The 25,610-nt window shown below is 40.0% G+C and overlaps 1 protein-coding gene across 1 annotated transcript in view; it reads left to right on the top strand.

The window, feature by feature from the left end:
- Nucleotides 1-25,610, top strand: part of dgkb (diacylglycerol kinase, beta) — a 302,801-nt gene that overhangs the window by 43,895 nt on the left and 233,296 nt on the right. The window contains exons 3-8 of the mRNA XM_042332421.1: nucleotides 1,487-1,507; nucleotides 8,136-8,268; nucleotides 8,580-8,587; nucleotides 12,028-12,175; nucleotides 22,941-22,990; nucleotides 23,987-24,061. Of these exons, the coding sequence (XP_042188355.1) occupies nucleotides 1,487-1,507; nucleotides 8,136-8,268; nucleotides 8,580-8,587; nucleotides 12,028-12,175; nucleotides 22,941-22,990; nucleotides 23,987-24,061 (435 nt within the window). The remainder of the gene's footprint in view (nucleotides 1-1,486; nucleotides 1,508-8,135; nucleotides 8,269-8,579; nucleotides 8,588-12,027; nucleotides 12,176-22,940; nucleotides 22,991-23,986; nucleotides 24,062-25,610) is intronic.

The following is a 25,610-nucleotide window of genomic DNA, read 5'->3' on the forward strand; positions in this document are numbered from 1 at the left end:
CGAGAAGAGAAACTAAATAACATCATCCTTGCCTTGCGCAGATGAGATTACAGACTAAATCCTTAGCAAAGTAGAAACTAATGATCTTTGAAAACCTCAAAATAGATGAGCATATTTTATTTAGAACTTGCCATTACTGAAATATGTTGGCCAAAAGGCTCATGTAAATGTAATAAAACACTCACAAGGAGAGATGTAAACAGTGGTGTCCCCAGGGTCAGTGTTAGGACCACTACTTTTTTTCTATTCATATGATTGATCTGATTCTGGTATAAGGGACACAATTTCTAAGTTTGTAGATGATGTGAAAATATGGTGTGTGTCTAACAATGAAAAAGATTTAAACAATTTCAGGAGGACATAGACAGATTAGTTGATTTGGCAGAGAAATGGCAAATGAAATTCAATGCAGACTAATATGAAGTTATACATTTTAGGAGGAAGAATAAGGAAACAAGTATATATGTTGGATGTAAAATATTAAGAGTGGAAGAGTAAAGAGATTTGGAAGTTAATGTACATAAATCCTTACAAGGTGGGAAGGCAGGTGGACAAAGCTGTGAAAAAAGCTAATGGAATCTTTGCATTTATATTCTATAAATTTATTTAGTAATCCTAAGCGATAATGCTAAACACATTTAAATAATTATGTTGGACTGCAGTTAGAATATTATGTCAGTATTGGTCACCCAACTTAAGAAGAGATGTCAAGGCAATAGAGGAATTGCAGAGGAGATTTATTAAGATGATACTGGATTGAGTGGTTCAGTCTATGAGGAGAGACTGGTTTTTTACTGAAACAAAGAAGGCCTGTAATACATGCTGACTTGATGGAGGTCCTTAAAATTATGAGGGTTTTTGATAGTCGGAAGAAATTATTTCCACTGGTTGGCGAATCAGTAATTGGAGGTCATCAATTTCAGATTGTTAGTAAACATGTAAAGGTAGGTTAAGAGAAATGTTTACACGCACTGCAGTTAGGATATGGAATGTACTGCCAGGAACTGTAGTTGAGCAAAATCATATTAGTATTCAAGCAGAACTAGACAGAAATTCAAAACAGTCAGCTACAAGGGTATGGAGAAATGGCAGGTACGTGGGACTGAAAGGTTTGCTCAAGGGAACTGGCAAAGACATGTTGGTGCTGAATAAAAATAATAATAATAATCCTTACATTTGGTATAGCGCTTTTTATGTCTTCTAGATGTCTCAAAGCGCTACTCAGAATATACTGTAAAGTGAATTGACTGTATATTTGTGGGCAAAACACTTAGCTCCCAGGTTTATGTGAGACAGTAGCAGGAAAGAGAAGAAAATACTATTAAAATGAATGCAGTTCTATAGGGACTATGCATATTTTTTAAATTCATTTTGTTAATGCATTGAGTGTAGGTGCATTTGTGTTCCTTGTTCTCTATCTAGTATGTTTTGCTATTTATCTCATCACTAATCTATTACCTTCTCTTGTGCCTCTTTTGCTACTCAGAAGCAGGATGTTCTCACTCAAGTAAGTAATGAAGCTTTATTTTATTTCCTAAATTCTAATCTCTTGTATGTGGTCTGTGACTGGTCTGTAAAATTTGCCATTCACGTCACGTTGGTTATTGATGTGTGCACATTGGCTGCACTTTACAGATTATCCTGTAATCTGTAAAATAATCCTGTAAAATAATTTTGAGATGACCTCCTGACATGAGAGGAGGAATAACAAATGTAAGTATTGTTGAATCTTTCTACAATTTCTTGTGCATTTCATATATGCACGTTTCAGTATGCCCATGTTTATATGCAGATACAGTTATAGCTACTTACAGTAAACCATTTGAGCTTTTTCAATCTTTTATGAATTTTTTTATTTAATGGAAAATTGATTTATAACCTTTCTTTCCTGATCTCCAGGTCTTTTGTTTCATAATCCTATCTTTTTGGTTTTCTTTCTGATTTTTCACTGCTCCTCTCCCTACTTGCTACATTTAAAGGCTCTGAGTTTGATCATTTTCTTGATATTTTGGACTCCCCATTAATCTGCAAGTGCTGGGAATTGCATAATTTTATTGTGAATGTATAAAAGTCTCTTGCTCTTTTGTGGTGTTTAATCATCTGCTTCTTCCTGTTGAGCACTTTCCTAATATCTGATTTGTTAATTGCTGGAAGTTGGATTTTAATCTCTGGGTTTATATGAAATCCATAAAACCTGTACTTTGCTTGTTGTCGTCCCAAAACAACTGAGTGACAGTCTCTTTGTTCCTGGTCAGCCCTACGAAGCTTCATATATCCAATAGATGTACTGTTTTGCAACAGCAATGACTTCTTCCCTGATGTAACTGAGCCAACGCTATATAATTGAAGACTAAAAAAAGTAAGACATAATCCTTCCTGAAATAGCTGATTGTGACACAGGAATGGGGTATTTATAGCCATGGTTGGCCTTTCATGCCATTAAATCAATGCAATTAAGCTTTTGTTATTTCTATTAAAGTCCTTTTCAAATCATCTCAGGAGTGGTGCAATAAAAAGAATCTAATTCCACACCTTATCTTGCCTGGAGTAAACCTAACTGATATATACTTCCAACAGACGAGGGATCAGCTCAGTACAAATAACCCCAACCATTTATAATCCTGCCACAATGGTCCTGAAACCAAGTGCAATATGAATAACGGCAGCCCAGTACCTTGTCACAACATCCTGACATGAATGTACCTTGTGTGGACATTCTTAAGCATGAATGAAAACTCCTCCCACACCTCATTCAAGGTCCATCTCAAGACCTACTTCTTTGACCGCACTTTCAGCCATCTTTCTCCTCACCCCCGTTGTCTCCCACCCTGAGCTTGGGTGCCAGGCTATTATTGTTAAGTGCCTTGGGACATCGTCCTGACTTGAAAGGCACTATAATAATGTGAATTGTTCTGTATTGACGCAGTGAGATATACGAATACAATAAAACTTGCATAAATCTTATCTTTATGAATTGTATAATCGTCCAACAAAAACAACAAATGACATTTGTGTAGAGCCTTGACGTCAGGAGGACGTCCCAAGGTGCTGGACAGTAAGGGATCTGCACCCCAAGTCATACATCCATCCGAGTCCCATTCAGTTTCCTATCAAAACTAGTTATTCCTTTGCACCAGTCATATTAATAATTTCCTAGCTCATAACATTGCTCCCTGTCTTCAATTACTCCCACACTTACTGGCTTCATTGAATCTCGGGAAAAGACCCCTGACTGTCACTGCATACCCAGCTACCGGTTGGCTGCATTGAGTTGCGGAAACATAGTCTTGATCCATCACCACGTGCACAGAAGAACGCTATTTCCCATGATTCAATGTAGTTACAATGCTTGCCAGTAAGTACCATGTGGTGACGGGTGGGTTAAGCTGCTTTGAATCGCAGGAAACATTCTTCGACCATCACCCTGTGCGCACTTACTGCTGCATTGAATTACACATGCGCAGTTTAAATTATTGATGAAATTAAATCAATTAAATGTAGATTATTGATTAAATTGTTTATGATTTATACACGTTTACCTGCAACTCAGACTTCGCTTAACTCACATTAAATATTATGATTTGGGCTGATACAATTTATGTGAGTTTTACTGTAGTGATGCTGTATAGTTGTGAAGTTTATACTAATTTTTTTTTGAAAGTGACACATTTGTTCAATATTGGACAATCCCCTAGCAGTAACAAGTGTGTTTTATGATGCACTGGATCTTTCTAATACAATATTTTGAGTTTGAGTTGATTTACTACCTATTAATGGACTGAACATCAGTAATCAATTATCACTGTCAATTATAAAAATGTCTCTAACATCTCTATTACCTATATCGTTTCTACCAGTTCAACAACTGTCTACATAAAGGAGGTGACATAGAAAGACTGTTTTATATCAATAATCACTGTGGGGAAGTACTTCCATAGAGCATTTGATGCCAAAGGCTAACTTTCTTGTGCTGTGTGTGCAAATGGCACCAACAAGCCTTTGTAAATCTTTGCAAAAAGCCCACGGCATCAGTTGCCAGGACCATCATAACTCTGGATCACGAGAGGCTTTTGGAATGTCATTTTTGCTACAGAGGCTGAACACCCAGCATATTCTCCCGTCAATCCAGCAATCAGCACCTTCATCCTCTGAAAGGCTTCATGGATAAGCAGATCCCAGGGGCTTTCATTCCCACCAACATCTTAATTTCAGATTCACAATAAAATTGTAGCCACTGCTCTTCTGCAGATAGTTGTGGTCATTAAACAGCACTTTCTTTCAATTTTTTCCTGCTTCAAACCCTAAATATTGATCTGTTGTAAATATTTCATTAATACTTTAGTGTATGATACCTGTTTTTTGGTCTCCAGTTTCTCACTGTCCTTTTCTCCCGAAGGTTTTCGACTCTTTATTCTACAGGGTTTCTACAGGGCCCAATTTCCTAGCCTGGAGTTCATTACTCATATGTGAGCCTCGACAGTTCATGATGGCAAACCTCTTCTTATCTGTTGATCACACTTGTACCTGTCCACCCTCTGACACCTTCCAGCAGAGTGCTTGGATAGCGAGGAAGAGTGGATGATGTATTGGAATATTTGATCTGCTGACTACTTTCTGAATTAAAATTATTCTTGACAGAGAGCTTTTTTTTCCCCTTGCTAAACCTTCCCTCTCCACCCCCCCATCTCAGCTTAGTTTGGATACTCTTAAGTATGGTGATGGGTTTCTCCATGTGTCAGACACCCAGTTATCCAAACCCTCACAAACTCTTCTCTGCTTCAGTTTATACATATTCATAAGCTTGAAGTGGTTTAGTTTGATAAGCAATAATTGGACGACCTAGGGCTCTTCAGGCTTGGGATGCGGGAGGAAAGAGACTTCTCAAAGGGGAACTGTCTGAAATAATCAAGGAGCATTGCTTTCAGATGCACTGAGATGTCAGAACAAGAACAAACAGGGTTAGGGTCACAAAGGACTGTTATAGGACAGATGCAGCTTTTATTTTCCCAGAGGAGGAAAAACCTGGAACAGGTTACCAGGCAGGTTTGTTGAGGAAAAATACTTGACTCGCTTTTTTAACAAAAAATACTTGTTCTGTGATGGGAGTACGGTGATATAGATATTGTAGAAGAATGAGATTAAATGGGCCGAAGGGTCTTCATTCGTCTGAAATTGTGATTTCATGCATTATGGAAGAAAAATGGTTACTGATTAAATTAAAACTATCTAGAAAGGTGTTTCTCTTTTTTCTTTGCCAATTTATTTTGGTCTCAGAAGGTGAATTATGGTAATGAGATTCAGAGTCCTAGACTGCCATGATATTGACTGCAGGCAAAATGTATTAGACCTCAACTTCAGATTGTGAATAGCATAACCAATGTTGAATCTGGAGAGAATGAACTGATGGGTTTGGCTGCTTGGGTTGAACGTCTTCATCTGTGAGAACAATTTTGACTTGCATTATTAATAATGGGTACAAATCATGAATGGGCAAAATAGACAATTTTATGTATTAAATGGTTATTTTTAAAAACAGTTTTGAATTTTAATAGAGAAGCTTCACAGATGCTCTTCCAACAAATTTTATGTCACAAATTTGTGCTTGCAGTTCTGTAAAAGCTTTTTTTTGCCTCTTGGGAGTGTGATTAAAATGGAAAGAATGTTTTAAGAAATGCTCTTATTCAGACTTGCAACTGAATCTTACTTTTTCTATTTAAGAAAGAGGAGCAAGTGAAACATCCATAGGGAATTACATGAAAAGAGCCATAAATGAACCATCTATATTCAAGTCCAGCGTACATTTGCACATTTCTAAGCTTCCAGAATTTAATATCATGAATAACTTCTTTGCTTTGAAAAGTACACTTAAAATAAGCAAATCTGGTGCAAATGCTAGGACAATGATTCCATCTGTTGCTGCTTATTGTAGGATTTACTGTAAAGTGTAGTGACAGTAATTCTGTAGGTGAAAGCAGCAGCTAATTTGCGCACGGCAATGTCCCACAAGCAGCCATGTGGGATCATTTTTTATCTGGGGGATTGCTGGCCAGGATGCTGGGAGAAACTCTCCTCTCTTACTGCAGTTGTGACATTGCCTTGAACAGGCAGATGGGATCATGAAAAACAAGCTATGGCTATCAGACGAATGAAAAATTTAGTTCAGTAACGAAAAACAGCACACAGAACTTAATGGGAGAAAACTGGCAAGATGCTGATAGTAGAAGAAAAATGTACTCGCCTTTAAATGAAACACCTGTTCAATATAAACATAACACAAGAAAAAGTAATTGTTAAACAATTTCATTACAAGGTGTGTTGGGGACACATAAGTGAGGAAGACTGCATAGCAGATATTGCCCATTTATGGAAGTGCTACATGGCTACATTTCCATTATTTGGAACATGTTTCAGTCAGAATTTGACTATCTTAAGCAATAGGAGTCACTTGATTTGGAGTCTCATCTTAATATTTCCAACTGTTTTGGATGAGACCTTAAACCAAGGTCAAGTCTTTCTGTTCAGGTAGACGTTAAAAATTCCATGGAATTTATCGAGAAAGGAGTTTCTCCCAATGTCCTGGCAAACAATGCTCCCAGATAAAATTGGTCATCACTTCCTGGATGTTCATGGGATGTTGCTGTGTGCAAAATTGGCAGCTGGATTCACCTACAAACGTCACTACACTTTACAGTGAAATCCGGTGAAGCGTTTTGAGACATTTGGACGATGTGGTAAGGCATAATATGCAAATGCAAGGGTTAAGAGTTATCTTTTATACAGTGGATAGAAAAGCTATTGGTCTCTTTCAATACACAATTTATTTTTATCTCAACCAAGTCATTCAGCAGCTATTGTGTTGCACTTGCTTCAGATGTCTGTTCTCTCCAGAATCTCTAACTTGGGGAATGTAGTTTCATTATTTACGTTTTCAAATGTTTTTTATGTGCTGATACTTAGGGAGTCTCGACTCAGCATTGCAAATGGTTCTGGATATTCCTCTTATAACTTGGCCACTGTCAAGGATGTGGCTTCACAGAGCAGAGGAATGCCTTTTATGTGTTTCATTCTCTCCTTTCAAGAGGAGCCTCTGCTAAAGTATAATGCTGTAACAAAAAATGGTGCTTCATAGCAGATATTATGTGATAATTCACATCAAATATTGTTAAATATTGTAATTCCAGTCTAATAATTCTCCCTTTCTCCCTCTTTTTCTCCCACCCCACATTAACTCAAATGTTACTTCCTTTTTTCAAAAAGGAATTTTTAAGCTCATCCTTGCTGAAACAGGGTATTTATATGATTAATAATAAAAACACCCAGAAAAATTGAAAGTGTTTGGCCGAATCAATTAATTCTGCGGTAGAGAAAGGAGTTCATACTAAAATTCCACTGTTTTGATAGATTTGATGTGAGAATTTATTGGATTGAAGGTGTTACGAAATGTCAAATCATCTTAATGATTCCTTAGCGAAAGTGATGGATCTGTAGAAGTTATTGTTTGTGGGATTTGGAACTAATTATGTAACCGCAGGGACGTGATCTGGTCCATCTCATTAAATGCACAAGCTATGAGTTTGTTCTCAGCAAGTGTCTCTCTGGGAGGTTTACTCTCCACCCCAGGAGAGAGAGTGCTGAAATGCCTGAGATATTGTCAGTCATCTCACTTCCAGCTGGCTTATTACTGATTTTTAGGACCAGATTTCTCGTTTTGGATTTAAACCTTGAGCATAGCAAGGAAAGGTGGTGTGCCATCCAGCTGAACAATTAATTCAAGCAACAGACCTCTTAAGTTAGTTTTCCTAAACACTGCTTATCTTAACCATAATATGTACAGTTTACCTTCTACTTTTTTAAAAGAAAAAGTTGACCAATTCACTTACAAATGATTTTATGTATTTTAGAAAAATCTCCTTTTTTTTAAGACTCAAAGTTCATGTGGCTTCATTTATTTGTTCCTTGAGTGATATAGCTCAGGTCCTCTATGGAACATGAAAAGATTGAAAGGTGCCATTGCAGCATTGCAAGTTCTGATTGATAGTTTAGAATAAAAATACAGATGGCTTGGCTTCAAAGACTCTGCATTTTCTTTTTAAAATTGGGAGTCTCATGTTCTTAAATTTGTTTTTAACTCACAGCCAATAGACTTTGAAGGCTTCAAGCTGTTTATGAAGACATTCTTGGAGGCAGAGTTGCCTGATGACTTCTGTCAGCATCTCTTCATGTCATTCAGGAACAAGTCCTCCCCAAGCCCTTCATCACAGGAGAGGAATTCCAACAGCTCTCAGCTCCCCGCTGGAGGTAAGCACATCAGCTCCTCTAAATCAGCACGTATCCAGGACTTCTGTTTCCAGACAGCATGAAGAGCTTGAACAATTCCTAAAGGGGCAAACTGTCCTCTTGATTTTAATGTTTTATGTGGTGCAAATGCTATGCTCTTCTGTAGGATGTATGCAAACTTATTTTAATGTGCTGGCAATGAGTTGGTGAGTCTTTGTTAATTTAATTGAGGCTCAATTTAACTTTTGCCTCAGTCAGAAAGTTGTGGATTCAAACCTCTTGTAACAACTTTGTACTTTGACCTCGCATAGTCTAGGCTGACCCTCCAATGCTGACCCTCCAGTCCTTTCAATGAGATACCAAGGTTTAGATGAATGTGAAAGATCCCATCGTACTATTGAAAAAGAAGAGAGTTTCTCCTGGTGTTCCAAATAAAATTGGCCATTCACTTCTTCATGGCTGTTTATGGGGCATTGCTAAGTGTGAACTGGCTGCTGTATTTGCCTACAATATACAATCCATGGATTTTACAGTAAATCCTGTGATCCACTTTGAGATCCACTAGCTCTTAGAGTGTCCATCAACTGTAATCTCAAGTGAGATTTGTTCAGGCTCTAGTTCCTATGCCCTTGGCACAATGGTAGAATGTGAAGTCCAAGGGAATCCCTGCTCTAAACATTTTTTTCCCCCTACCTGATAGTGGTATTTCAACATGAATGATCAGGAAGTCGACTAGATTTTCTCTACTTATTTGAAAGTGAAAATCTGCCGCCAAAACAAACTAAAAAATTTCAAGCGACCTCAGCAAGCAGGGCAGACCCACAGGTGAGCACAGCCGGGACTCACTTAGCCAATTCGAAGCAATTAGCACTCTTGATTTCTGCTTTCCCGCAGTTGATGGTTTAGTATGCTTGAGTTGCACAGCACTTCAATTGCTTCTTCATCGACACCCACCAAGTGGGCAATTTGGTATTGAGGAGTGCTCTGTTGGCTCCAGTAAAACAGCAAGAGGCAGCATGCCTTCAGTCCCATGGACAGGCTTCAGAAAAAAAACATAGAAACAGTTGTTTATGTGCTGGTGCAATATATATATATATGTGTATATATATGTGTGTGTATAATATATATACAACATTACATTGTATAGTGCCTTTCACGTCAGGAGGACGTCCTTATATATAATATCAAAAATATATATATTTCATGTTGGGATGACTTTCCAACGTTCTTCACAGTCCTGGTTTGACACCTCATCTGGAGACGGCAGCAGTAGTCAAAGAGGTAGGTCTCGAGATGGTCCTTGAAATATCCATATTCTGGTGCACATTTGTATCTGTAGAGGAGTCACCATATATAGAGGAAACTATGGCCTCGGTGGGATAAATGTTAAGATTTTAAGTGATCCAAGAATGGATGCATAGTCACCAGCCATGATCCAAACCTACTGAGTTTTGAACTTTGCAAAAGCTGGTACTTTAAGGAATGGTTTTCTTTTTCTGGATTGGAATCCGTTTTTTTTAAGCAGCCAAAACATTGCTCTTAGGGGTCTGAGCGAAGCACTGAAGCTCACAATTGATGCACCACTTTAAAAACAATTTATCAGGCTTTTTTTCTCCCAGTTTGTTTCCTTACAGCAACAAGCCTCCTTGTGCCGCGCTCTGAGCTATCTGCAGTTTGTGTGGCCTAAACTGTGCAGAGTAAACAGAAAGGTGTTTACTCAGCTGCACTTTGAGTAGAATTTGGAAAGAGAGGATATGTTCCATCTTCATTAATCACACAACACGCTGGCTACAAAAACACACTGATGCAGGGTGCTTGCTGGGATGGAAGGACCACGGGCTGTTTCTTATACAGATCTGGAACTGGTGCCCTTACAAACTGAACTTGGCCAGGTCAACATGAGGGGATTGTTTTGCCCTCCCATTGAGTTGGGTGGGAGCTGATTGATTTATAGTAGCAGAATGAAGGAGTGCTCCAGGATGACTCTCTACAAAGTGCTTATGTCTAAATCGAAAGTAAAGCAACTTATTTCACCAGTTCATTTTTTTAAAAAGAATCCAGTAAAGATGTTTTGGAAAACTCACTGTGTGCAGAGTTCTGATGTAGGCTGTCACATTTTGTCATTTTAACATGAGCTGCTGAAAGATAATGTAGTACGATGAGCATTTTTACTGTAATTAAATCTTTGATTGAAAGAGTGTCCTTTAGGACCACGCAAGGTGTGGAAGATTAGTTCATGATGTGCCTGCAAGGCACGCAAATACTGTGCTATTTTGGAAACTGTTAGTAAACCAAGTTTATGCTGCTACCAGGTGGTGGGACAGAGTATGGCATTTCTCTATCTTGTAGATTCGAGGATCAATGGGTATATAATACAAACCATTATAAACATCAATCTGTGAACTTTTTTCCATTTCTTTGTGTCAAATTTAATCTACAAGGGTAGCTACAGCAGCTTTGAGACATTTGGCTACTATTCACATTAGAAATCATCCTCTGTGGTTATGTGCAACCAAAGGTGTTGCTTTTAAATCAGGGTGGCTAAAGATTTGGGGACAAGTTCTTTGAAACAATTACAGTAAACGGTTAAACAATATCAGAATGTCCTGCAGATTTTGGGTTGTGCACATATGCACTGCGCAGTTACTTGAAAATGCCCTGGGACTCTAACCTGCGTGAGGGGAGCTATATAATACAAGTTATTATTGCTGTTGAATGAAATGGGATGCTTTAAAACAAACAACAGTGGGCTATTTGGCCTAAACCTTGTGCCCATTATGTCTGTGGAAGCATTAGGAGGGGTAGATAAGCAGAGAGATTGAGAAGTTCAAGTTCATGGATCCTAAAAATCTAATTCACAATGCAGAAAATAACAAAGCAGTGCAACCAAATGGGTTGTTGACATTTATTACAAGAAGACTGGAATATAAAAGTAAGGAGGTCCTTCACAAGCTATAGAGACAATGTTCAGACCTCATTTTGAGCAACGTATTCAGTTTTGAATATGTGATTTTAGTACGGAGATATTGGCCTTGGCGGGTGTCCAGCGACTATTCACCAGGTTAATACCTGAGTTGAATGGGCTCAGCTATGATGAGCAGGTAGATTGGTATTGTATTCTTTAAAGCTAAGAGAGTTAAGAGATGATTTGATTGAGGTATTCATAATAAATAAAGCTTTGACAGGTTAGATAGTAGACAGTTCTTCCCTTTCATGGAGCAATTAATTCCAAGGGGCAGAGCCTTAAAATGTTAACCAAGACGGACAGGTCAGGAAGCATTCCTTCCCACTGAGGGTTAGGAAAATATGGAATGTTCTGCCCGGAAACCTGTAGAGGTGGAATCAATAGGGATGTTTAAATTGGTGAAATAATTAAAGGATGGGGTACAGTGAAAAGATGGGGTATTGGGATTCAACTATCTGGCAAAATTTAACAAATTGGTGGAATGGCCTGAATAGCCTCTTCCTATTTCAATTTCCCATGTTGATAATCCATTTCCCTACTTTTTCTCCAAATAAATCTGCAGCTAACAAGTATCCTATAAAAAGCTCTTTCATGGTATTTCTGCCAAGATGCGTGTTGGAGTCTCTCTTGCCTGAGCTAAAGTTTTCCCCTCACCAATACCTACTCCCCACTCCATCGCCCGGCCAGAATTAGTGGAAGGGTCAAATAAAACTCCCAAAGACACTTGAAGAAATATAACTATGCACCATTTTTATTTTATAGGCCTCAAGAACTCTGACACAAAGAGTGGGCTTCAGGTGACTAAAGAAAGCTCGTCTCCGTCGGTAACCTCTTCGTTTACCAGCATCAATGAATCAGAAGTGGTCCAGCTGAAGGATATTGTCTGCTATCTGTCCCTACTGGAGGGAGGGCGACCTGAGGACAAGCTCGAGTGTACGTATAATGTGTACTCCGTTCCAATCAAATTCTATAGACATCTTTTGTACTTGGTCTATGCCTGCACTTTGTGACCATCAACTGAAATTATGTGACCGTCAACTGATATTATGTGACAGATCTTACATTGCAGTAAAGATTCATAACTGGAATCATTAATATTTTTGCCTCCCAATATACTGAGCTGTAATTTAACTCTCGCCTCCGAGTCAGAAGGTTATGGGTTCATGTCCCATGTCAACAAATTTGAACTAGGTCTTGAACGGCTAGCACTCCAGTGCAATGCAGAAGGTGCCTTGATTTGTTGGAGGTGCCGCCCTTTGGATGAACTGTTAAACTACATTCCGGTCTACTTGTTCAGGTAGATGTGAAAGATATTACATTTCTACATTTATGCAGTGCTTTTCATTATCGAGAGGATGTCCCAAGGTGCTTGACAGTCTTGGCTTGGAACTCAGTTGGGGTGGGAAGCCGAGGGGGTTGGGGAGCGGACAGATGATCAAAGACATGGTCAAAGAGGAAGATCTTGAGGCCAAACTTGAAAGAGGTGAGGGAGGAGTATTTGAAAGGATGAAGTTCCAGGGAGTGAGATTTTTTTTTGAATTTTTGTATTGAAAGAGAAATAGTATTTCTCCTGGTGTCTTGGCGATCCCGCAAATAACATTGGTCAATCATTTCATGGCTGTTTGTGTGATATTGCTGTATGCAAATTGGTTTCTGTGTTTGCCTCAAATACATGTACTATACAGTAAATTCTATGTAGTGCTTTGAGACTTCTTTTCAACATTAAAAATGCTATATCATATTATTTATGATTATCCCTCTCCTATTGCTTTTTAGCTGCATTGCATTCTCCCAGATGGTCCTCCTTTATATCAATGGCAACTTGAACAATATGTAGAACCAGATCAATGTAGAACTTCTGCATGAGTAGGCTACCATCCTTTTGTTGACAACTTTACTGTGATGCTCTAAGTCTATTATGGAGTCCCATAGCTCAGTTGTTAGAGCACTCGCCTCACAAGCGAGAGACCTGGGTTTGATTCCTGGGCAGGGCGAAATGGTAGGCACGTTCCTTACTCCACATGCCTCTGTTCACCTAGCAGGAAGTAGGAACCCAGTTGTTAGTTGATTGGTACATCGCTTTTCTGGAGGTAATAATTCCTTCAAAAAAAAATTTGATCCATTTCAATCCACGACTGCTTTGGAACACTACTGAGTGCATTTGGCTGGTGCCCACAAAATGTACAGTCAATTCACTTTACAGTATATTCCTTGTCCACCGGTTCAGTTCCCACCCCCCTAAAAACAGCCATCATCACTACCATCCTGATAAAAACCTTCCCTGGACCCATCCCTCTTCTCCAGCTACCGCCCCATCTCTAACCTCCCAGTCCTCTCCAAGATCCTGGAATCAGTTGTCGCGTCCCAGTTCTGCTCCTTTCTTTCTCACCATTTCCTCTTTGAACCCCTCCAATCCGGCTTCCGCGCTGCCCACAGCACGGAAACAGCTCTGGTCAAAGTCACTAATGACATTCTGAACATCTGTGATCAGGGCTCCCTCTGCCTCCTTGTCCTCCTCGACCTCTGTGCCGCCTTCGATACTGTCGACCACTCCATCCTCATACATTGCCTCTCCTCATTACTTAATCTTTGCGACCTGCCCTTGCCTGGTTTGATTCCTATCTTTCTCACCTTCTCCACTTTGTTGCCTCTAACGGTTTCTCCTCCAGCCTTCGCACTGTCACGTCTGGCATCCCCCAGGGCTTTGTCCTTGGCCCTCTCTTTAATATCTACATGCTCCCCCTTGGTGACATCATCCGCAGACATGGGGTCAACTTCCATATGTATGCGGATGACACCCAACTCTATCTTTCTGCCTCCACCCTCAACTCCAGGACCACTGCTGTCCTGACAGACCGCCTGTCGGACATCAAGTCCTGGATGAGGGCAAATTTCCTACAGTTGAATGTGAACAAGACTGAGGCCCTCCTGATTGACTCCCACCAGCGCCTCAGCACCTCAGGCTCTGGCAGCATCAACCTCCATGGTTGCACACTTCAACTCACCAAACCAGTCAGGAACCTACATGTCTTGTTCGATCCTCAACTTTTCTCCCACACATACAAGCCATAACCCGCTCCGCCTTCCCTCACCTCCATAACATCGCATGACTCCGCCACACTTCAGGCCACTGAAACTTGTTCATGCCTTCATCCAGGTTCGACTATGCAAAGGCCCTGCTTGTCAGCCTTCCCAACTCCTCCCTCCACAGGCTGCGGATAATCCAGAACTCTGCAGCCCTTGACCTCTCTCGCACTAAACTCCGTGACCCTATCTCCCCCATTCTTACCTGACTCCATTGGCTCCCTATCCTTCAGAGGATCCAGTTCAAGATCCTGGTCCTCACCTACAAAGCCCTCCATGACCTCGCCCCATCCTACCTCTGTGACCTCCTAAACCCCTCCCTCCACTCAGCCGGCTCTGGCCTGCTCCACATCCCCTGACCCACCCGTCCCACCATGGCGGGAGAGCCTTCAGCCATTCTGCCCCCAACGTCTGGAATTCCATCCCCCAGTCACTCCACCTTGTCCCCTCCTTAGCCTCCTTCAAGTCCCGCCTCAAGACCCTCCTCTTCAACCATGCCATCAGCCACTCCCCTCCCTTCTCCCCTCCTGATCCCAGCTCGGGTCCAAAATGCTGTACACTGTCCAGCGCCTTGGGACGGACGTCCTCCTGATGTGAAAGGCATTATACAAATGTAATCTTGTTGTTTATATTCTATGTGGCGCTTTGAGACATCTCAAAGATGTGATAAGGTTCTATATCAAAACGCAAGGATTATTATTTATATTAAAACTCAAGTAAGCAATTTTTTTTCCACTAATGGAATAATTGTGTACCTGATTTTTAGTCCTAATATCATTTGCTGAGAATTTGGGTAGTACATGGGCAGCATTGTAAACTACAGGCCAATCATATTTGAAGCCCCCTTTCCCCAAATAGAGTGTGGAGTCCACTTTGGACTCACAATAACTGGAAGTTGGATACACCTGACTTGCGTCATATCTAAAAAAGGCACATCAATTAAATCAATAAATTGAGATTATTGTATTTATTCAAAATATTTTACTTTTCAAACTAGGTATTTTTGTTGCTATTGCTATAAATACTCAAGACGATCATTTCAATGAAAGCTCTTCACATCAAAGTGAACATCTAAAGGGATGTGTATGTTTGAGAGGGTTCTGTTGCACAGTACAATTGAAACCCATGACAAAAGGCCAATTCCTGCTGCACCATTGCACTTACACGTGTAATTCTCATTGATGTGCCTATTTGTGAATCACCAGCTCAAAATAATACATCATTTCAGTAGGTGTGATCCATTTAGAAAATTTTAAATGCTTTCCATGAATTATGCATGTTTAGCTGGTAGTATTCATTTCTCTGGGTCAGTGGCTTGGAGTTCCAGGCTTACTTTCCAATGAAGTGCTGCACTGTCGGAGATGCTGTACGTTGAATAAGACGGATGGCACAATCGAAGAGGAAAGTCTTCAGATGTGATCTGAAGACGGCCAAGGAGGGGTCATGGCAGAGCAATTGAGGCAAAAAGTTCCATAGATTTGAGGTTTCGTTGCTGAAAGCACGGCTGCTGATGGTGGGGTGAGGGGACGAGAGACATACAGTGCTAGAGCTCAGCACTGCAAAGGCAGTGGGTAGAGGACTTAGTATAAACAGGATTTTGGGTGATGTGGAACCTCCTGAAATGTAATGGTTAGAGCACTCACCTCACAAGCGAGATGACCTAGGTTCGATTCCTGTGCTGGGCAAAACATTGGGCAAGTTTCCTTACTCTACACACCTCTGCTTACCTAGCAGTGAGTAAGAGCCCATCTGTTAGTCGATTGGCGATCGCTTTTCCGGATGTAATAATCCCTTCAATTTTTTTTAAAAAAATAATACTTTGGTCACTCAATCCACAATTGTTTGTTGGACACTGCTGTGCGTAATTGGCTGCTGTGCTTCACCCACAAAATATATAGTCAATTTATTTACAGTATATTCTGTAGCATTTTGAGATGTCTCAAAGATGTGATGAGGCTCTATATCAAAATGCAAGGATTATTATTGTATATTTATCATAAGTCGGGAGGTGCCAAGGCATGAAATAATTTGTACACGTGTGCGCATCTTGAAATCCTCCTGTTCTAAAATAGGGAGCCAGTGGAGCCTGGCAATGACTGGAGTTATGGGGTGCGGAGTTTGGTGCAAGTGAGGAAACAGGCAGAGAATTTTGAATTAACTGGATTTTGTGTATAGTGTTACTGGGGAAACGGGTGAGGAGGGAGAAAAATCGAGGTGGGAGGTGACTAATGGTGAATAAGGGTTTTGGCTGTGTATGACATATGGTTGGAGATGGGTGATGTGGTGAAGGTAGAGGAAAGTGTTCCTGGTTAGGGAATAGATATGGGAAAGGGAGGATAGCCGAGGGATTGAACTTGCTGCCTAGGTTGCAGACTGGTTCAGTGAATCTCAGGGATAAGCCAGGGAGTTTAAGGAGGTCAGAACCACAGAGAACCAAAGATGAGAAGACATTGACGGGAGCCAAGGATGATTGGCTTCCATTTCATCAACATTCAGCTGCAGAAAGTTGGCGCTCATCCAGGCCTTGATGTCTGACCAGCAAGAGGACAGAACAGCAGTGGAATTGGGATTGTGGCTCAAATGATACTATTTGAAAAGAGAAGTGAGTTTATTCTGGTGTCCTGGCCAACAATCTTCCAGATAGACTAAGTATTGCCTTCTTGGCTGTTTGTGGGACCTAGTGTGCAAAATTGGCTGCTGTTTACTGATAACTACAGCCATTATATGTGACAACACTTACACTATGAAGCACTTTAAGAAGTTATGTGATAAGAACTTTATCAATTGCAAAGCTTTATTATACGTTTTGATCTTGTTCCCATCCAAATGACCATGGAGTTTTTGTGCTGGGATTCTTTGATTATATTTAATACCTGAAAGTGAGCTAGAGATCTAATTAATCTCTTTCTAATCTTGAATATCCCTCCATGGGTATCTCTTTTTCTGTCACTCTCTCTACTTCACGCGCTCTTGCTCTCTGACTCTCGCACTCTTTTATTTCTTTTCTTCTCTTTCTCTCTGCTTTGCTATCATGTGTTACATTGGCTCTAATTCCACTTTCTATCTGCCTTTTCCAGTATTCAGAACTGGATTAAGAATTCTTGGGGCCCTCAGACCACCAATCACACCCCTCCCCTCCCCCAATCTATTGAAACACAAACATATAGTAAAATGCATGAAGAAATGGAATGTTTACACGCTGCATTAATAATCATGCAATCATTAAACAGTATGCTTAAATGAAAGTGTTTAATTTTGTCACTCACACAAAAATAAAATAACTGTTTGCTTTAGGAAAAACACACTGGTTGTGTGTGTGTCTGATAGAAATGGAAATTTTTAATAATACGATTATATTAAGTGTGTAACCAAATAGGAAAAAATACAGATGCACAAATAACATAAAAATGTATGTCTTGCCTTTTAAATGGTTGTTTTCTTCCGAGCTTCGTGCCAGAACTGTGATTTGAATGGAAGTGTGTGATTCGTGATTTTGTTCAAATCTGCACATTTGCATTTGTACACTTCCACTCAAATCGCAGTTCAGCACTGCCCATCCACATGCCCTCACCCAGGGAACAAAGTACATTTATATTTACAGGGAAGGCAGTACAAAAAACTATCAGGTCTCTTAAAAAGCGTCCAGGTGGCGACCCTAGGCCCATGGTGAGGACCTCATACTTGGCCAGGGTTCCTGGGCAACGGGCCCCATAGGCCCACGTGCTATTCCACTACTGCCAGTAATCCAGTTTTCCGTTTTTAAAAAATGGTTTGTCTCTGTGGATTTCTGTAATCACCTGTAGATGTATACTGCTGAGCTGCCAGCTGAATGCATACAGATATCCTTGTGCAACCTGCTGCTTTGGAAATGAAGTACTAAGTGTGGATTAGATCACTAGTCTTTTCATATGACTACAACAGTTGATGTACCACTCTATTCCAAACAGGGCAACTTTGACATTTACAACATCACTGCTGCAGTTTATTGATCAGTTTAATTTATGTTAAAGAAATTCATTTGGAAGAGCAGTGCTCAGAGCTGGATTGATTACCAAATATAGTTTCTGAATGTTCATCTCAATATGCAATCAGTATTGTGTGGGTCTTGGATCTGGTTTTCGGAGCCAGCCTGTTCTCAGTTGATGACGGTGAGCATAGGTTTGATTGTAAGATATACTGAGTGTGACAGCACATTGTGCAAATGACTCTTAACACGTCTGGAATGCTGTGGTTGTGGTATATGTTTTATTTGATATAAAATTAGAGCAAGTTTACAACACAAAAGTCATTCAGTCCATTCTTTGTGCCGTTGCTAACCTCCACGAATCCCATTTTTCTCTCAGTATTTCCCTTCAGTATTTCTTGAGTTAGTAGATAGATTGTGCAGAAATGCTGAACTAATCATTTAATTCCTCTTTTAAGTGCCATTGTGGATCCCGTTTCAACAACCATTTGGGGTAAAATGTTTCACATTCTGTCAACCCTCTGTGTAATTTTGGCAGCATTGTACCATCACGGGCCAGCAGGTGTCTTGTCTGCATGGATGATTATTCCATATTCTTCTGCAATCATTCTTTCCATTGCGGACCTGAAGCTCCTGACGTATGTGTTGCTGATGCAAAGCATGTCTTGTAGATCTAGTATGAGGGCTTTGTTCAACCCCAGAACATTGCTGCGTGGGTTGCTCATCATGAAACAGATCTGTAAGAATTTTGGCGACTCATTAGGCAAAGCGTTTAGAGATCCCGATAAGTGATACACTTGGCCTTGCACTTTAAATGTTGGCATATAGCCTGGCTCTTTAATTTCCTTAGTTGCGCCAAAAGAGGTCATCTGGAAGCATGAATTGTATTTCTTAAGGTTTGCTAGTAAATGCTTAGAATCACCTGATGTGCCAATCAGCAGATTTTTAAGCGGTTCAGGTGGCTCAGTGAGTCGCTCTGGTTTCACCTTGCCAAGCGAGCAACACATGGAAGGAACTTCTTTTGCTCATTTCATGGCTCCACAGTGGGCACACACGTTCGGCATATTCCCAATATGATGGGCGCCATTTGATTCGTAGTCTCTGCCTGGATCATAGTTGAGCGCAGCTAAATGGAGTGACTTCTGCTGCTGCGGGTCATTTTACCGTGTTCTTGCATGCCTTTCTTCATCCATGTCCAGCCGTGCTGTTCTTTGTTCTTCGATTTCATTTAATCGGCCTTCTCCCTTTAATCCGGCCTTTTTATTTGCCCTTGAAAGGCTTGATGTTCGTTTAGGCATCTTTATCTTGTTCCGGCTGCTTGGCTTTGTCTGAGTACATGCGTGCTGCGTGAGTACGTACGTGCTCTGTGACGCACGATGCCACAGTACCACTGGGAGTTGGTGCAACCATCAAGTGTAACTGCAGCGCAAAACTGCCATACATGTGTGATGAGTTTATTTAAGTCATCGCTCATGAATGATAAGCGTTCTCCCCCCAAATATATGCACATGACACTCTTACATGCGAGACCTTTCCGTTGAGGTATAAATAATGTCTCTACGTCAATGGTTATTGAGTTCTTGGCTGATACACAGACAGACATTATGTCTTTATCAGTAGAGAAGATTCCCATTCTGAAGAACAAATAATAATAATTCTTGATTTCTGTGTGGAGGACACATCCAAGCGCTTCACAGGATATAGTGTAAATTGTAGATAACATCCACTGCTGCCTCAACCCACTCCCCACCCAGCTTTTGGTCATTCATCTCCCCATCTGCTGCCCACTGCTGGCTGATGTCCTGTCTGATGGACATCAAGGCCTGGATTACCGCAGATTTTCCTGCAGCTGAATGTTGGCAAGATGGAAGACGTACTCTTTGGCTCCCGTCACCATCTTTACTCCTGTAGATCGGAACTTTTCAACCTCCCCGGGCCTTCCCTCAGACTAACTAAACCCGTGGGACTTAGGCATCAGGTTCAATCCCCAGCTTTCCTTTCTACCCCACATCTGTTTCCCTGACCAGCACCGCTTTATTCTACCTCCAAGACCTGGGTTTGATTCCCAGCAGGGCGAAACATTACTCCACACGCCACTGTTTACTTAGCAGTAAGTAAGAACCCGGTTGTTAGTCGATTGGCAGATCGCTTTTCTGTGGGTAATAATTCCTTTAAAAAATAGTAATAAAATGGTCATTCAATTCATAATTGTTTGTGGAACACTGCTGTGTGCAATTGGCTGCCGCATTTCGCCCATAAGATATACAGTCAATTCACTTAACAGTATATTCTGTGAAGCGCTTTGAGACGTCTCGAAGACATGATGAGGCGCTATACCAAATGCTAGGATTATTATCGTTAATTTTTTTAATATATATAAATATAATAATAATAATAATCCTTGCATTTGATATAGCGCTTTTCACGTCGGGAGGACGTCCCAAAGCGCTTCACAGAACACACTGTAAAGTGAATTGACTGTATATTTGTGGGCGAACGCGGCAGCCAATTGCGCACAGCAATGTCCCACAAACAGTTGTCGATCGAAAATGACCAATTTATTATTGTTTTTGGTTTTGGAGGGATTATTATTAGATGTGTGGAGTAAGGAAACTTGCCCAAGGTTTCGCCCTAACTGGAATTGAACTCGGGTCTCTCGCTTGCAAAGCGAGTGCTCTAACCACTGAGCTACAGGACTCCGCACCTTTCACATCATGAGGATGTCTGAAAGTGGTTTACTCACTAGGTGGCATCTAAGCCTGGGAGAGTGTGGAAGAGAGTGGGTGTGTGTGGGGAAAAAAAAATGTTCGAAAGAGTGGGAGTGTCAGATTAGTCGGAGAATATTTGTGTCTTTATTCTCTACATTTCCAGAATCAGACGGTGTATTGTACAGTGAATAGCTAAGGATCATTTGCTGCACTCTGATCAGAGGTCATGAGCAGCGACCAGAGTAATTGACACATGACTTGCTGTTGTTGGGAATGGGTTGATGAACAGAATACTGAATAACTGTGGCTAATTGATTAGTATATGAACAGGAGGAGGCCATTCAGTTCATTGAGCCCAATTATGATCCTTGTCATTAAAATAACGGTCTATGTGTCAAGTCACAATAAAAAAAATCTGCCACTATTGGCACCATTGCAGCTTTCAGCCAGTACTTGGATGAGCTCCATTATTTCCTATTCGTTTGCAACCACCTGTCAGCTGTGGGTCTGGTGCTGCATGCATGATGGAATACATAACTCAAGCAAAGAATCCTTCAGTGAAGTATGGTTGAGGTATGGTTGGAATTTTCTACCCAGATAAGTACTTCAATCCTCAATAAATCGAATGGATAAATATACCAAGAATAATAGAATTATTTTATTGCTATCATTTGCACATGTTGCAATCTAAGATACTGTTTGAAAAGTGAAATGGTTAGTGAAATTCCATTTTGTTCTATGCAAATTACATGAACTAAATAATTGCTGACAACAGAATGATTGCAAATATTGCACAATATTTTTTATAAGTCAAATGTACTAATGGTAAGGATATTTTATACATTTATAGATCAATTTATTAGTTTGGCAATAACTACCTGCATATTTGAGGCTAGTGTTAGAACATTGATTTAAATATGGAGATGTAGAACCATAAAAAATTTCAACCATTTGGCCCATTGTGTCTATGCTGGGCCTTTGGAAGAGCACTAAAATATAATGATCCTGGTAAGTGAGTGCAACAAGATAACTTTGGAGTGCTTGCAGAGAGAAGTGAGAAATGTATCTCCTGATTTTGATCGAAGTAACTTGCCCATTGCAACTATTCTCCATAGTTTGATTAAACCAAATATTCCCAGCATGTCTATTTTATTGTCAGCTATTCTCCTGATATATTGGACCCACCTTCTTTATAAAGCATACACCAACAATTGTTTATCTCTGACTTTGTCTGATGCCAGTAACAATGCTCTGTCATTTAAGAGCAAATATTAGTTATTTGATATTGACATTCAGGTTCTAGATGTTACATTTTTAGATGTGAAAGATACAATGCAAATTGACCTGCATGTATGTGGGATTTTACTTGGTGTGGTAACACAGAGCAGCAGGAAAGTGGCTCATGAGGTGTAATGTAACGGGTTTGTACAGACCCTGTTTCTACATTCAGACCAACATACTCCCAGTGCAGTCCAATTTGAATAGATGAACAATTGCCAAGTATGGCTCAGAGTTGCTTTCAAATGGAGTTTCAACAGCAATGATTTCTGGCCATTCTCACATCTTCTGGCTATCTCAATTGTAATGGTTTTTGATACCCATGAATGGAAATCTCAAATAGTGATTTGAATCTGGTTTAAAAATATTGCAAATTGGACACGATTATGGGAAAAGGTACTGACTGGAATGCCGTGATGCAAAATAAATGTGCATTCTGAAATGACATTTTTTAAGAGCAAACTCATTGAGCACACTTTGGTTCCAATGAATTAAATTTTCATGGACCATCATTTAGTTTGTTTGGATAACTAATAATTCAGACTGGACATTCTTTCTTAGCTCAAAATCAGAATGGACCCTTGAGTTGCATTGCAAGTGCAATCTTAGACTATTGTGTGGAGACAAATGACTTGATTTCTTTTTTTCTTTTTCCTTTTTTTAGTTATGTTCCGTCTTTACGACACAGATGGAAATGGGTCGTTGGATAGCTCGGTAAGAGGATTAGAAATCTAGCAGTGAATAAAAGAAAGTCGATCTTTTCTATTCTTAAACCCATTGTTTTACTATTCATATTATTTTTTTACACACTGCAGAAGGAAAAGTATGTTTGAAACTGTTTAGGCACTGCTACATGAAACCAGGACTGAAATCCTTTAGAACGGGGATTCTCAAACTTCGTCATAGTGAGCCTCCATAAACTAAGAAGAACCCCATAGCATCTCCCCTTAGTTTACAAAGGCAACACAACAGACTGTAAATTCTATACTTGGCAAGAATAAGAGCCCATTTAGAATTCTCCATAACTCAACATAACTCAATACTAATTAAGAAAATGCAGATTTACATTTATATAGCCCTTTTTATTTCGGGAGGGGATCCCAAGATGCTTAAAAATCCGAGCTGGCGGTGGGAGCCGAAGTGGGGAGAGGAGAAAGGTGATTGATGCATAAGCAGCTTGTGTAACATAGAGCCCTTAAATATTTAAGAGTTAATGGAGAAAGGGGTGAGGTTTGAAGAGAAAAGGAAAACCTGTGTTTGGAAAATTTTCATGTATGAAAGTCAATGTAGTTTATAGTGTGTGAATGTGCTGGAAAAATGTAAAAATAAAGCTACTGCCAAGAAATATCTGACCACAATCGTAAAGGTTCCAGGATCAGGAAAAAAGAATTTTCCAAATAAATATATTCATGTAATTTATTTTGACCAGTTTTGTTTCCTTTAAACCACAAAAGCTTTCCACACAGTATAAATTATGTTTATTGTGTCTGCTCTCTTGGCAATTGCTATCTTCTCCCCTACCATTGTCTTTCTTTCACCACCACCACTGCACCTCCCACCCACCCCCCCCACTCCACCTTTTGTGATTTTATTGTGATTGAAAAATGTCAGGATCAACCCTCTGGACACATTAATAAAGTAGTAAATACATTGCATTGTAATGGAAACAACAAAATAATTGTGTTTATTTTACAATTTCTCTTTTAACAGGAGCTTGAGCAGATCATAAGTCAGATGATGCACGTAGCTGAATATCTTCAATGGGATGTCACAGAACTAAAACCAGTATGTAATTCCAATAGTCTGTCACTTGGTGGTGCTATAAGAACACAGATTTTGTTGGGGGAATGTGAAAGCCATTTTTCTTGGCTATTAATAACTAACTGAAGGGATTTTTGAAAAGTTTTTTGAAGTGCTAGGTTACACATGTATTTTCTTTAAAATAAAGTCCTGACATTGGAGATGTCAATGATCATAACATTGACATTTGGAGTGCTGAATTCAAATCCGAAGAAATGAGTACAGAACCATGAAATAGAATTGAATTATTTAGTGATCTGTTTAGATAAACTGAGACACTTGGTGTAGGTTGCTCAGGGAGAGCTAAGCAGTACCCTGATGCTTAGTTAGATGTTAAAGGTGCACTGGGTCACATCTTCAGTAATTTAGGCTACAAATAATATCTGTCATAAAAACATTTTAGCTTTTTTTATTGTGTTTTCTGTAAATAGAATTTGCAGATAAATCCATGTTTTTTCCTGCCATTAAGAAGTTTAAGGGATGAACTGTACAGCGCCTTGGGACGTCCTCCCGACATGAAAGGTGCTCAATAAATGGAATCTTGTTGTTGTTGTTGAACTGGCGGAGAAGATTAAGAAGCGTCACAATAGGGTAAATAGTCACACAGTGAACCCCATTATGACTTGCTTGTGGGAGGTCCTATATCAGAGGGCATTAAACCAAAGTGTGAAAAAGTGGTTAACTTTTGGACCTGATGTCCTTAGGTTGGTTCCCCAATTCCTAAGTGAAGTGACATTAGCTGAGACATTAGACAACACTTTGGGGCAGCGAACCGAAGACCAACAAGTCAGCATTTTTTAGTCTGAAACTCTCAGAAAACCTGTCCTCAATTTTTAACTGCTTATGCCTTGTCACAGCATTAATGGATGGCTGTGTGTTTTGCCCATAAAACACACAGTCACTAAACTTTGCAGTGAAATCTTGTGAAGTGCTTTAAAACATCCTTCTAAAGTGAAAGATACTATGCCAAATCTAAAGATTATTATTATTATAATTATGATATTTTCTGTTGGTTGTTGAGTCAGTTATGACAAAGGGATTTAAAAGGGGGGGTTATAAAAAAAAATGTGTGTTCTATCTTGGCATCAGCTATCCTGCAATATGCTGAGCTACCCAGGGCACAAGTAAGGAGTAGTAGCTGAGGAAGCTTATTCTCACCTGCAGGGTTGTGACAGAGATGTGTCACTGGGCTTGCAAATGTCTGCAAACCATTCACCATTAAGCCTGAGGCAATATGTCCAATGAGAGACCAACTATTAGCCAATTGAGATGTCACACACACACAGATTTCCAATCAGGTTGCTCTGAAATCAGGTCACACAAAATGTGAGGCCACTACTCTATACTACCATCCCCAGCTTTGCTATCCACTGCTCCAATCTTTACCCTAAGCTTCTTTCTCATCAATATTTACATGCATCTGTGCTGGTGCTTTCTTCACTTGAGGTTGTTGACAGTTTGTACTTAGGTGTCTGGTGCTCCTCTGGTGTGGCAAGTGGTCTAACAGGTTCTTACATTCTGTAAAGAGAGCAGA

The sequence above is a fragment of the Callorhinchus milii genome, unplaced genomic scaffold (assembly GCF_018977255.1).
Source record: "Callorhinchus milii isolate IMCB2004 unplaced genomic scaffold, IMCB_Cmil_1.0 Scaffold2, whole genome shotgun sequence".
NCBI classification, from domain to species: Eukaryota; Metazoa; Chordata; class Chondrichthyes; order Chimaeriformes; family Callorhinchidae; genus Callorhinchus; species Callorhinchus milii.